At 40.9% G+C, this 15097-nt stretch overlaps 1 protein-coding gene across 2 annotated transcripts in view; it reads left to right on the top strand.

Annotated features, from left to right (window-relative positions):
• pdgfd (platelet derived growth factor d) overlaps positions 1–15097 on the top strand; it is a 61907-nt gene that overhangs the window by 27288 nt on the left and 19522 nt on the right. The window contains exons 2-4 of one of the 2 annotated variants that reach the window (XM_074641855.1): positions 3878–4088; positions 5728–5905; positions 14765–14824. In XM_074641855.1, the coding sequence (XP_074497956.1) occupies positions 3878–4088; positions 5728–5905; positions 14765–14824 (449 nt within the window). The remainder of the gene's footprint in view (positions 1–3877; positions 4089–5727; positions 5906–14764; positions 14825–15097) is intronic. The other variant, XM_074641856.1, reaches the window with a different exon arrangement.

Here is a 15097-nt window from a genome sequence, read left to right as displayed (position 1 = left end):
GCATGAATCAATCAGCAACCACAGCCAGAGCATTTTGGAAAGATTTAACCACAAAACTTCGCCAGGACAAACAAATGCAAGAGACGTTGGATGTGTCTCTTACCCAGCTGGATAAATACAAGTTTCAGTGTCCAGGACAAAACAATAGAATATGCAAAAGCATGGACAAACATAAATAGATCAAACCAGATTAAATCTGATGAGCGTCCTGGCTCATTGCTAGGCCAGTGCTGGCTTCCACATGTCAATTGGAAGATGGAGCTCTCTTAGTCCCTGCTAAACACAATACATGGGACAAATGTACAAACTACAAAAACAAACAGAAATCTGTGTGTTGTCCTTTTGCTGCAGTTATTGTAGAGGTTAATAATACTAGAGCAGAAAAACAGGAAACACTCTTTTTTTTTACAGCAATAGAAGTACAATTCTAAATATCATGCAAGCTTCACAAGCAATAAGATATCATATGACCTTTTAGTGGATAGAAAGAAACTCATTAGCTCGCTTACTAACCTCTCCAGCCAGGCAAGACAGGCTGCAATATTGTGGAAAAGGGCAACAGAGTTCAGAAGAAACAAAGCCGGATTAATAGATGTGACACTTGCAGCAAATTCACACTAGAAGCGAAATGTAAAAGGGGCATAGGTGAGTTTCTCTGTTGGCCTAGAGAAGGTTGAAGACAGTCATGTCTCCTTTGATATACATGATGGTTGATGGTTTATCTGACAGCAAGGATCTTTGCATTGCTGAGGAAAGGCAGAGGTTGATGATATTTCCCAGGGAGCAACACTGCCAACAACTACTGCTTGTAGTTGTTTTTTTTGATGAGGTACCAGGCATATCTCAACCTATAGGTCTGTGCTACAGTAGGCAATGAGCTTGTACTCACCGAAGCATGCAGTAATAGCAAAACTCGGGGGCTTGAACAATTGTTATATAGTTCACAAATTCACAATGCATATATATATGTGATGTTATTTCAGTGGCTGCCTGTGGGTGTTATTTTAACTAGGTGTGTATGATGAAAGTAGAGTCAATAGAGTGTAAAACAAATGTAGACATGTCAGATCCATGTATGTGGAAGTCAGTAAGATCTATCTATCTTTGAATATACAGTAAGTGCATCTGTTCCATGAGACAGATTAATAAGACCACTTAAAGTTTCAGTAGTCAGATTATTTTTGGCATCATTGGGAAAACATTCCATTATAACCTTTCAGCATATTGTAATTCAAGTGTTCTGAGAGAAAACTAGACTTATGCACCTCATCATGGCTCTGTTTTCAGGCTTTACAAAAAACTAGCCAGTGATGGGAGACTTTGGCCAATCACAGGTTATTTCAGAGAGAGAGCGTTCCTATTGGCTGTGCTCCGGCTAATGGGTGGTGCTTGGTATTTTCTCAACTGATCACAACTGCCGTTGTGGAGCACCGGAGGACACAGAGGAACATGATTTTTTTTTAAGATTATCTGTCTCATGCACTACTAGTGACCGTTTTATGAAAATAACTTTTTTAATTTGCTCCGTTTCTACCCACTGCAGCTATAATAAATGCTTTGCAAAGTGGTGCTATGGATTTTCCTTTATGTGCACAAATGTAAATGTCAGTCGTGAACACACATGCAATGTTGGCTTGAGACAAATTATGTACTCGTTATTTAAAAAAACACTCCATACACAAAGAAACGATAATGGTCACATACACATGGACACAAATTTCCTCCTGAACATACAATATGCAAATATTCAGGAACACACACAAACAGACACACAGCTCTGTTCCCCAGTGGCCTTAGTGGGTGAAAGTTCCTGACACATAGGCACTTTTATGACTGAATGGACCTTCACAGTCTTCAGGCCTCTGATCAGCAGAGTGGAAGAATTCCTTTACAAACTAACTCTGCACCAACACACACACACACACACACGTTGACACATCCACACAAGCATAAATGCTCATAACTGAAAGTACACACACACACACACACACACACAGGGACAGTGTTAATTGCTAGAGCCAGAATTAGCCGAGGGTGTGAGTCCTGAAGAATGAGCGATGAGACAGAATTACTGACTGAAGCAAAGAAGAAGAAGAAAGGAGAGAGAGGGGAGGATGGGTTAGGACAGGAGGAGGAGGAGGAATTAAGGGAAGTTTGCAGTGAAGAGGTGGAAGAAAGGGCCAAAGCTTCATCATCATCTCCCAGGGGGGCAGGCTGCGGTGGCTTGATTATGCATTCAGCTCGCTCTCGCAAAAAAACACACACCGCTCAGAAAATACAGCCCTGTCAGCCCACTTCAGCACACAGCCTGACCTTACTCTGTGTGTGTGTGTGTGTGTGTGTGTGTGATTCTGAGTGTGTGTTTCTAATTTTCAGAAAGTCAGCAATAAAATGATGAAAAAAAATTAATAAGTTTTGTTGTGCGATGTAAAAATTTGATTTATGATCAAATTGATTAATCAGGGTGGGTGCGACTATGATGTTCATCAGTACCGATGAGCAATTATTATACTAATAACACGACTTAAGAACCATTACAGTTTGTAGAAGTAGTCAGTAAAGCAATGAAGCTAATAAGCAGAGCGCATGACAGATAATACTTACCTATTTTTAGGTAGGTAGATTATCTCATTTATAGAATAGTGTGTGTGTTTGCGTGGGTTTGTGATGAGCTATACAAAGTAAAGTATACAGAGCACAGAAACAGTAAAGATGCAGTGTTTTGCTGTTTTGGTTCAGCAGTGCAATGGACTTTACAGTAAAGACAGACACTGTTATTTACTGTACACACACTTTGAAGCATACTTTAACAAAGCACAACACGTTTTATGTGCCAAGTGTTATATACAGTTCATGCCCTGCACCCTTTATTCCCTGTGTTGACAAGAATAACTGTTTGTAAGCCCAGACCGGCAGTAGTGATGTCAGTTTGTCTACGTGTTGTTCTCAAGAGCTGCTATATAAAACAGGATGCGATTCTTGGTCACCAGAGAACTATTCCTGATGGTTTTGGTGAATCCCCCATTTCCTTTAGACCAGCATGTTGGTCCATGACCGTCTGAGAATGAATCTGAATATTTTTGCTGACCCTTTGACCCCATTCTTTAATATTATATATCGAATCATGATGGAGGTGAGTCGTGTTATTGCGGTTTTCTTTTCAGACTACAAAAATTTACAAACCACGCTAGAAATGACACACTTAAAGGAATTGCTCATCACTTTGGGAAATAAACTCATTCACCCTCTTGCCAAGAGTTAGATGAGAATATCGATATCACTCTTATATCTGTCTGTAAATATGAAGCTACCACCAGAATGCATCTTAGCTTAGCATAAAGACTGGAAACAGGGGGAAACAGCTCGCCTAGCTCTGTCTGTAGTTTGAAAAGAATGTGCCTACCAGCATTATATCTTGTTTGTCTAATCCGTACAAAAAACAAAGTGTAAAAACTGCAGTTTTAGGTTGTTTTACCTTCAGACAGAACCAGGTTAGTCGTTTCCAGGCCCCAAGCTAAGCTCACCTGCTGCTGGCTGTAAGTTCATATTGAAAGGACAGATATGAGAGTTATATCAACCTCTAATCTAATACTTGGCAAGAAAGTGAATCAGCACATTTTCAAAAACTATCTGGAGAAGATATAACTGTGTCTTTTTACATTAGGCTAAAAGCTTTATAAGTGCTGGAATTGAAGTACCTTTGCTAGGTCGTGTTATCATTAGACTGAAATGTCACCTTTGTATTTGCATTTTCAAAGTTTTTATGCTTCTGTCTCTCTGTTTCATAAAAGTCTATTTATTGTTTTTGCATGTAGATTTGCATTTTGTGTTTATTTAAAACTGGACCAACTAACTGATTAGTTGTAACCACTAACAGACAGCAATCGCCTCACCACAGACTTGTACCGCAAAGAGGAAAACACCACAGTAACGCCAGTGGGTGGAGCCATCCACAGCCCACGCTACCCCAACGCTTACCCCCGCAATCTGCTGTTGTCATGGAAACTGCTGTCGCCGCCAGGGAGCCGCATACACCTGGAGTTCGACGGACACTTCGGCCTGGAGGAGGCTGAGAACGGAGTGTGCAGGTAAAAACATGAGATTCAGAAAGATGGAGAGCGGAGAAGAGGGGATTAGAGCAGCGACAAAAGGAGAGAGGGACAATGCCTGAATGGAGGAAAGAAGGATGAAGGTAGAGAGCACAAAGAGGAGGAAGTATTGATGAATTACAAGCAGCTGTAAAGGAGAAAAGTCAGGTGATTAAAGAACCAGAGTGCGAGTGAAGACATGATGGAGAGGACAGTTTGTAAGTGACCGAGAGGAGAGTAAAAGTTTATGGAGCAGAAGTCCCAAGTTGAAAGGACGTACAACAGCAACAGTAAAATGTGTGAAAATGATTTGTTCATGCACATTAGCACACCGATAATAAGCTGTGATTGAAAGGATGTGAAGAATATACGAAGGTGAAGGGGGTGGGAATCACTCTAACAGAGATGGATAGTTGAAGTTTGCTTTCTTGGCAAGAAGTAGAAGAAGTTTGTCCTTGAAGGTTGAGGGGAGGAAATAGACTTTTTAATCCCCATATGCAACTCAGCCGTCTTTGTAAGCACTTTGCTGAAAAGACAATAGGGAGCAGCAGGGGGAGGAGAGATTTGGAAAGGTATGAGAAGAGGGAGAAAGTAGCTTTGACTGGTTTCTCAAATCTTGTTTGTCACATTGACTGTATGTGTGTGTGTGTGTGTGTGTTTGATAGATGGACTCACTAATTGTCTGGGCATTGATTGTTGGAAAGTTATCCAAAAACTTTTCCTGCAAAATGTCTATGTGTTTTAGCCTTGTAGTTTGGCAGGGTGGCGCAGTGATTTGAGAATACATTGTAAATTTGTCCCACCACTGTTTTGATCACTGGAGCTAACATCAACCTAAACTGTAAAGAAGGAGCTAAATGTACACAATGACTTCGAAGGAAAGTTAGTTTATTACAAATTGGGTCTTATTTTTTGTCATGCAGGCCACCATTTTAATATTATGTAGTTGCTGAGACCTGGAAACAATTTTGAAAATAGGCTAATTAGCTGTCTTGCCGAGAAGTCGATGAGAAGATCGATACCACTATCATATTTAAATTCGTACAATGAAGCTGGAACCACCAGAAACCGCCAGCCTGGCTCCATCCAAAGGTGACAAAATCCTCCTACCAGCACGTTTAAAGCTCACTGATCAGGCTGGTCTCATACGCCGTTGGTAGTTATACCTACAAAAAGTAATGCACTGTAATTTGTGTATTTCCCACAAAATCAATTTGCATGTAATTCACTTAATCATAAACGAGAAAATACAAAGACTGGCGATCTTCACATTTAACTCTCAGCAAGGAAGTGTATTAGTGTATTTCCCAAACGAGGCCTACTGCCTTAATTGGACATAAAACTGAAAGAAAGCATAAAATGAGGACAATAATCCTTCATTGCAAGGAACTCTATGTCGTATGGCAAATACGGTATGTCAAAGTTGTCTGTAAACTGTGACTATTTTACAATTTGGTTTTAGTAGCAAGTTTAGTAGCCCACTGCTTTTCCTAAATGGTCTATCTTCCAATTTTTTCAGTTTCAAAGTCTCACCTTTTATATTTTCTTGACATGTATAATTTCCATTCTCCATCTTTCCCTCTTCCCTCCCACACATTAATCTACCTCTCCATCACTCTCTCTCTCTCTCTCGCTCCAGGTATGACTTTGTTGAAGTGGAGGACCAATCAGAGACCAGCACTATAATTTGGGGTCGCTGGTGTGGGCAGAAGGCACCGCCCAGTCTCAACTCCAAAACCAACATGCTCAGAGTCACCTTCAAGTCTGACGATTACTTTGTTGCAAAGCCGGGATTCAAAGTCTACTACTCACTGCTGGTGAGACGTGCACATTCACTCAGACAAACACACACACTGTAAAACACAAACACGCACACACACAGACAGAGCTGACGATGAATCATCAGCTATGTTTTGAGACACCGCTTAAAGTTTTTATATTTTATATTTTCGTCACATTGGGTTCAACCCGACTGCAGTGCTCCAGGTAAAATGCTTCTTTCACTCTTTTACCTCCACAATAAAAAATAAGAGATGGGAAGATAGGGGGAGAGGAAGGAGGAAGGAAGAGAGGGAGGATCTGGCAACCCTGTCAGTAAAATGCCAAAATGTATTAACCAACTGTTCTTTCCTCACACCTTCACTCGACAGTAGAGGAGAGGTGTATAGGGATAGGGGGAGAGAGGGCAGGAGGATGAGAAAGTGTTCTCTTAAAGGCTGTCAAACTAACGGATAAGGAGATTAGCTTTGTCATTTTGTCAGGGAGAAGAAAGAAGAGAGAGAGAGACTCTGATTTGAAGATGCCGCCGATCCCGCCCTCTAATCAGAAGGAAGAGGGGTAGAGAAAGAGCAGCTGTTGTAATGTTCCCTGGCTTCCTCTTTTATGAGTACAGAGAGAGGAGAGAGAGGAGAAGAGACACAGCATTACAGGCGGGGCTGAACTGGCGGCATCGCTTATTATCTGAGAGAAAATAAAGCAGAAAAAAAAGTGGTATGAGCACAGATGGAGTAAAGGGCAAGACGAAGAGAGAGAGATACTGTGTTTTTCAGTTTGACATTACAGCTCCTGTGATAACAGCTCTCATCAAACCTGTACATATCCTCTTTTCATCACCCAAAAATCTAAGAAGCACTAAGATTATTTACTTTAAGGATAAGGCTGTCGTTATTCTATGTGTTTCTTATTGTCAACAAATCCTATGAAAAGACCAATTAATATTTTGTTAGTCAACTTCCCTGCCCTGCCAGTCCAACGCTCATTGGTTTCTACTAAAGATGTAAAAATAAATAATGTTTTTTAAAGGCGTCAGTCATTTCCTAAAACAGCTAGGAGTAAATAGTGCATTTGTTGAAGACTATTTTTAGCTGCGGATCAATACACATTTTTAAATGGCAGCCAGGTGATGTATGAAAATAAACTGTGCCCATGTTCATCGTAATGAAGTAACATCGCGCAGTGCAATTGTGTCACTGATGTGTTTTTTTACAAGTTTTTGAGCAACAATATCACAGAGGAATAACTTCCTTTAGGGCTTTAGTCATGCCTATCTCCACAGCACTGTGTCAGCGCTAAAGAAAGGTCTGGCTACACCCATTACCATTCTGGTACTGGGGGAAAAAACGCTCTGGCTTATTTGTATTTCTTTAAACCAATTCCAATGGTGTTTGGTCGGCGCTAAGCACTGGATGCAGCGACAGTGCCATTACAATATAGCAGATAGCAGAACGGGAAGAGAACGGCGCGTGAAATAGGCGGCCAATGGCAGATACCCACAGTCTACATCCGATGAGTCAGACTAGGCTTCAACTCAAGCTGTTCTCATACACTGTTCATAGCTATACCTATGAAAAGTAATGCACTGTAATTCATATATATCCCACAAAATCAATTTGTAAGTAAGCCACGTAATCGTGAACCAGGAAGTATACATAGCGTGAAACGCTGCATAGGAGAACGGTGTTTTAACCCCGTGTGAAACCAGAAGTCAACGTTGATTTATTTGTCACGTAACTTCCGTGCTTAAGTTACTCCACCTCTGTAGTTATTTTAACCCAAATCACAATCTTTTCCTAAACCTAACTAAATAGTTTTGTTGCCTAAACCTAACCAAGTTGACAATACTTGGTATGGCCTACCCTTTAAGTAAAAGTAACAATGTCACAATACTCAATTATAAGTAAAAGCTTAAGTTAAACTTAAGGTACAAAAGTATATTATCAGCAAAAGTTAAAGTACTGATAATGCAGAATGGCCACTGTGAGAGTATATATGCAGTATTATTTTATGGTATTATTATTGTTGATGCATTAATGTGTAAGCTAAAGCTGGTAGAGTTGGAGGAATTTTAAAAGGTACAGGAAAGTAGATTTAGATCACGTTTTTTTTTCCATATGTATATAGGTATACATGTGAAGCATGTCACACAAAACAGCAAATAATGGCTACAAATCACCATAGTTTATTCTGATGTCCAGACACCGATTAAAGTCTCTATTAAATGCAAATAAAAGCAAGACAATCACAGAATTTCAGATGACCTCAAAGCTCCACATCAAGACAAATCCATGTATCCTAGGTTGCTACGGCAACCCACAGACATGGCACACAGTGTATAAAGCCAGATGAGCCCTTAACAACCTCGATCAAAAATACTACTGTAGCGAGCAATGTCACCACGTTCAACCCAACATGATGACGACAAAGTAAAAGTATATACAGTAACTCTCACTGTTTCTCTCCGTCTTCCCTCCCTCCTCACCCTTTGTTATTCCTCCTCTGGTCAAATCATCACACCTCCGTACATTTAAAACAGAATCCAACTCCTGAGGTTTATCTCATTTGATCTGATTTACCCATTTTTCAAAGAGCTCCTGTGTTTGAGTGTGTGTTTGTATCTTTCCATCTTTCACACACTCACACAGCTTCCCTTCAGCTACACTGGAGCTGTGTGTGTGGCTTAATTTAGCAGGTCTAATTTGTTCTCTCCAGACCTGTCGAACAGATAAGAGGGAGGAGGAGGAGAGGAGGCAGCGAGAGAGGAAAGGAGGAAGAGAGAGGCAGAGAGAGAATGAGGAGAAACAGCATTGGAAGGGGAGAACAGGTGTCTGAGATGGTATCAGCGTGTCAGCTAATGGCTAAAACAACCTAAACTGAGAGAGGCAGAGTGTGAGAGAGAGAGAGGCATTTGTGAGGCAGCGAACTATAGCGCGGACTGAGGTTGACTAGATAAAGGAAAAACCACGAGGGAAAGCAAATCAGATGAAAGCATACAGGGAGAAGAGATTGAATAAAGAACAAAACACAATTTTACTACTAAACCCCTGCCATGTTTCAAATCTGCGTTCATCTATTACACGAGCAGACTCGCTATCAACTCTGATCACGTGTCACAATGATCACCAGAGGAAAATGTGTTCTTTGAGGCAAAACAGAGACTGAACTGTGATATGCATGGAAAATCACATGTATTGCTGCTCTTTATGACCTTTTGTGGCTCCATGTTAATTAGAGGAGCATCGTGCCACTGCAGTGTTGGTGTGCTGTCTCTTTAGGCTTCATGCGTCTTGGATAGCTATTTGATCTGTCGGTCTCATTAAATTAAAAAGCATATCAACACACACACACACACACACACACACACACACACACACACACACACATACAGAAGGCATAAGAAGCTGCTGTAGCATTTATCTGACGCCTGATCGGTTCAACTACAGGATGATGTGTGGATGAGAGAGCACTGATGTGTATGGGTGAGGGAGCGGTGTCAGTAAGAGCCGTGAAAACCTTTGTCTCGCTTGTACATCAGTTATCCATGTTTGTGTTCTGTAATTCTGTAATTTGTATACATCCCACAAAATCAATTTGTAAGTAATCCACATAGCTGTGAACCAGGAAGTTTAAAGAGCTACAAATGCTGCATAGGGAGGAGGTCAGGGTGGATGGTTGGGTCAAAAACATCAGACTGTGAAATGTGAAACCAGAAGAGAGCGTTGATTTAGTTGTCACATAACTTCCGTACTTAAGTTACGCAACTTCCGAAGTTATTTGAACCCAAATTACAATCTTTTCCTAAACCTAACTAAGTAATTTTGTTGCTTAAACCGAATCAAGTTGTTTGCTGTGAAGACGGAGGTTTATTTTTTAGAAGACTGTATGCATGTAACGAGCGGAAATTGACACGTGGCTCAACATTCGTAGGTAAACGCACGAAAAATGAGGAATCATTTTTCATAAGATCTCATACGAACCGTTGTATGAGGATATGTTGCGTAACTTAACTGCTGAAGTACCAATTTACTCTTCATTTTAATTTTCAGTCGATACTAAACAGCTTCAGGAGCATTCACACTATACTTGCTGTGCAGATTTGCATGTTGCCTGGGAAAACCAAGACAGATTGCAATCAGATTTGTGATCTTGCTAATGGAGACACAAACAGTATATCATGTGGACAAGTGTAAAGAAACGTGTATTAAAACTAATCTGGATTGAGACACTTGATAAGTGTAAATGGGGTCTAATCAGATCAACCACATTTCAGATCAGATCTCATTATCCTTGGGTCCATTTTGGATCGTGTCTCTTTAACAAAAATAAAGTTTGGATAGCTTTCCAAAGATAGGGACCTAAATTGACCTTCATGTCTGATACAAGAAAATAACTGCTCCCCCTTTTAAAGAAACAAAAGCCCACCATCTGCAGGCAACACTCCAGTCAAACAGGGGCCCTACTCATTATTCATGTCACTGTTTTCCCCCAAATCATTATTCTTTGATCCTTTTGAAATCTTGTTTTCGGCGGGTGCGATTCGTCATCTGCAGTGCAGGCTTACATGAAGTAATGAGTACTTTTGATTGCGTAAGATAAACATTTGAGGAGCTATTTGGTTTAGAAAGGCTCAAAGAAACACTCTATGAGTGCACAAATCATTATATTTACTGTGAATGGAAGAAGCTCTGAGTTTATCTTTGTAAGGCTTCAGAACCTTATAGATTTTTCCTTTGTGTTTGTTTGTTTCCAATATTGATTTTACAGTCTGAGATCATACAAGTAACAGTAATGAAGGTTGAGGTGGTAATCCTGAAAAGTGTTGCTAAGCCAGGTCCCGCGGGAAAAGACTATTGAGCCGGAAACATGATCTCAAGTTAGTTCCCAGAATCCCATGCTGAGTCATCCAACGTGTGCTTCCCATACAGGCTGGATATTCCACTGAATATGACAGAAAATGAAACTAAAAACACCTTCCTGCATGTGTTTGATAATGATAAACAGCACCAATCAAACCCTTTCAAGTAGCATGCTATATCATAATTTGCTAAATAATTTCTTATTATTAGTGTGTTTTTGATGTTGTTGATTTTCTTTGTCTGTTTCTTCCCAAGTACCCAGCTGTGGGTTTGCGAACACAAAGCAAGCCTCTGTTGCTGCTGCTGGAATCACAGTGAAGACGTAAATTTCCACTAATGTAAAGCCCCTGATATATTAACATAAATGCACTGCAGACTAAGACCAGAAGTATCTCAGTAAGAGGAAGGAGCATTTTACTGCCTTCAACTGGAAAATGTAGCTTAGACTCAGACACAGATGAGACAGCATAAATGTGGCCGGTGTGATTTATCTACTAACTTGAATGTCCTCTGGCTGTACTGTAAGCGAGATAACCGGTCATGCGGAGTACAAGTCGACAGGGAAATGCTCTTGCCTTCCTCCCCATCTAGCACATACTTAATCCTCAGACGCTCCAGTGTCCAACTGTACAAAATAGAGGTTGAAAAGGGTAGCTCCCTGGTGTCCCCTCCACTGACTGCAACTGTAAATAAGAATTTGTTCCCTCACCACTGGTGAATATGGCGAAATTGCCTGAAATATTACTTTTAGCTTCTATAACAAATATCGCCTCATAAATCGTACTCAGCCAATGACCCGACCCGTCAGGAACCGCACCAGTTCCTGTCGCACAGGCTCGTGTGATAGAAGACGTGATTTTTGCAAGCATTCAAAAGATAAACTGCCATTAAATCCATCTGCTGACTGTGACCTGTCAAGGAAGTGATCTGCATATAATACATACACTGGTGGACTTGGGGGGGAGTAGAAAATAAACGCAGCAAAAGTGCCCTCTAGGGTGCCCTTCCAGTAGAGAAAACAAGATGAAGTGCCCTCTAGGGTGCCCTTCCAGTAGAGAAAACAAGATGAAGTGCCCTCTAGGGAGCCCTTCGAGTGGCAAAAATTTGATAAAGTGCCTCCCAGAGTTCCCTTCCAGTAGAGAAAACAGGATGAAGTGCCCTCTGTGGTGCCCTTCCAGTGGAGAAAACACGATTAAGTGCTCTTTAGGGTACCCTTCAAGTAGAGGAAACATGATTAATTGCCCTCTAGGGTGCCCTTTAAGTAGATAAAACATGATTAAGTGCTCTTTAGGGTACCCTTCATGGTGAGAAAACACGGTGAAGTGCCCTCCATGAGAGAAAACATGATAAAGTGCCCTCTGGGCTGCCCTTCAAGTAAAGAATACATGATTAAGTGCTCTTTAGAGTACCCTTCCAGTAGAGAAAACATGATTAAGTGCTCTTTAGGGTACCCTTCATGGAGAGAAAACATGATGAAGTGCCCTCTGGGTTCCCTTCCAGTACAGAAAACACAATGAAGTGCCCTCCAGAGTGCCCTTCCAGTAGATAAAACATGATAAAGTGCCCTCCAAAGTGCAGAGAAAACATGATGCAGTGCCATAAAGGCTGCCCTACATGCCCCACAGCTTTATGCGTGCTGGTGCCCCACCACGTGCAGCTGGTGCCCTTTTTATTTTTTTTTGCCCTTGCCCTTCACACAGCCTGAGTCCACCACGTACCACGTACATGATTATGCAAAACTACTTGGTATGCCTGCATTATTACAGCACAAGACATCTTTTTCTACCTGCTCATCTTTTTTTGACACCAGAGAAGATACATAAGCAAAGTGCAGCATGACTTGCTATCATTCACCAGAACTCGATTTCCCCACACAGATGCAGGATGACTGATGAAAACTAATAAATAAACGAGTTACCAGTCAGTCCATATGAGTTACTCCTCTTGAATCGAGTGTAATAAGTCAGTGTGAACATCAAACATATCAGAACTAAGGCAACAATTGATCATGGTTTTTGTACAGAATAGGTAAACCAAACTACAATTGGAAAAGCGACTTTCATTTTTGATCCGTTTAAAACATCAACAATCTACTTTCTGCTGAGTTTCAACAAATATGTACATTTGCAATAAGCAAGCAATAATACAAAAAATGTCGAACAAGCATGAGATAAGTATGTGAGAGGGTGAAAGTTTGGTACTGTAGTTGTCAGGTGTCCACAGCCTGTATGCTCAGAGGTTTTCCGTCCTCCTTCAACATCCGTGTCTCTTAAACTTTTTCCAACCCTATTAAGTGGCCCAGATGTGCTTGATGAGGCATTTAACCTTAAAAGGAAATGAGACTAGGAGTCTGTAAACATGCATTTCCTCGCACACACACACACACACACACACTCTTACAGGAAACCTTCTGACCTCAGTCACAGCTGGTTTGGGTGTGTGAGTACATTTATCCGAAGGCCACATGCGAGAATCTGCTAAACAAAAACTTTTGCACACCGACAGGCTTTGATGTCGACTCTATTACATTAGCAGACACACACACACACACACACACAGACAAAGAGAGGGCACGGTGTCTTTGAAGTGCAGTTGAGACAGATTTACTGTTCCATATTGACTGGAGATGGTATTTAAGACTCTTCAAGGAGAGGGATTTGATTGCCAGTGAGATTTTCTGTGTGTGTAAAGAGGGTGATGGTAGAGACAGTGTGTGAGAGAGGAAAAAGAAAAAGATAAAGAATGTGAGCATGTGTGCCAAATATGTCAGTCTGATGAGATGTTTATCATTTAAACGTGCTTTGACCAGAGTCTGACTGCTTCCACAGACTCACAGAAAGGCATGCCGTGACCAGCTTCACTGGAAATTCTTTTAGGATTCTCCTGACATACTGACAGTCCATCAGTTAGACAGGCAGACACCTGAATATCTTGGATAAACTTACATATTACATAACATGTGATGCTCCAGCCTGTCTTTCACCAGCTGGGTTTTTAAAGGGATAGTTTGGGAGTTTTGAAGCGGTGTTGTATGAGGTGCTTAGCCATAGTCAGTGTATTACCTACAGTAGATGGCGGTCAGTACGGCCTCAGCTTGGAGAAACAAACAGGAGTACCAGCATGAGAGCAAAGCAATGCACCGCTGTGGACGGGGTCGGCAGCGAAATGTATTTTAGCCACCTCAGTTTACTTTGCCGTGAGACAGCTATACAGTCGATGTTTCCAACGCGGAACTGAAGCCATTATCTAAGCTCTCGCCAAAGCCACCAGACTCCAATTTAAAAACAGTAGTTTTACCTTGCTGCCTTGACCGGTTAGTTTGTTTGTGCTCAGACAAACTATCCAATCAAGGCAACGGTAGACCAGCAACCCCCGTGTTCTGCAAGGTAAAATTACAGTTTTTTTTAATGGAGTCTGGTGGCTTTGGCGAGAGCATAGAAGGGTATAACAGCTTCAGTTCCCTGTAGGAAAGGGCCGTCAAACACAGAGCTGTCAACCAGGAGACCGGTGTTTTGTTTTGTAAGCTATGTTAGTGACTTGCTTTTTAGTGACGTTTGTGACGTGTTTTCCATACTTATATTACATTCTTTCCGTATGTATTGTACTTTTTTTAGGCCAACCTTGACATTGCCTAAACCTAAGTGAGTAGTTTTGTTTCCCCCTGCTGGAACTGCACCTTCATACACACGTGTAATATTCATGCCTCGGCAAGACAAAATGTGACACTGATACGCTATCCTCTAGGGGCCAGACGGGTTTTATTACACGCTTTGGCATGATATCGGGTTGCATATTCAGTTGCTTTGGGAATTATTTGTTATGTTCAGTTTTATTTGATGGTCAAATCAATCATAATCAAGCTTCTTTTACCACTAACTGAAAAGCCCATTGAGCTTTTTAAAGCACTAAAGCATCAATTTCATAAGCAACACAAAATATATTTTTTTCATTCAACAATCATCTTTCCTTTTCTGTGATTTCTCGTCCATTGTCTGCTCTATTGATCAACTAATGATTGTTTATTTGTGCTGTCCATTCCCGCAGTACGACTCTCCTCTGCCTGCATCCAACACTAACTGGGAGGCTGTCACTATGCCCATGTCGGTGAGTCATGCACACACATACACACTTTATGAATTGTTAAAATCCTAGAATTAAAATTAAACAGGCATGCTTGACCTCACTTATAATAAAAAGATATATCTTTGGCAGAAAAAGAGCTCAAATATTAGCCACTGAATGGAAGAAATAAACGTGTATTTAATAGTTTGGCACAACATAAAAAGAAATGCACAGCTTGTAAAATGTCATCACCATCATCTGGATTATACAATTCTTTTCAAACTAATAACTTCAAACTATGTTTTGATAACTTTC

The sequence above is a fragment of the Sebastes fasciatus genome, chromosome 7, assembly GCF_043250625.1.
Source record: "Sebastes fasciatus isolate fSebFas1 chromosome 7, fSebFas1.pri, whole genome shotgun sequence".
Taxonomy (NCBI): domain Eukaryota; kingdom Metazoa; phylum Chordata; class Actinopteri; order Perciformes; family Sebastidae; genus Sebastes; species Sebastes fasciatus.
The sequence above is the reverse complement of the archived record's forward strand: the minus strand, read 5'-3'. Positions and strand labels throughout refer to the sequence as shown.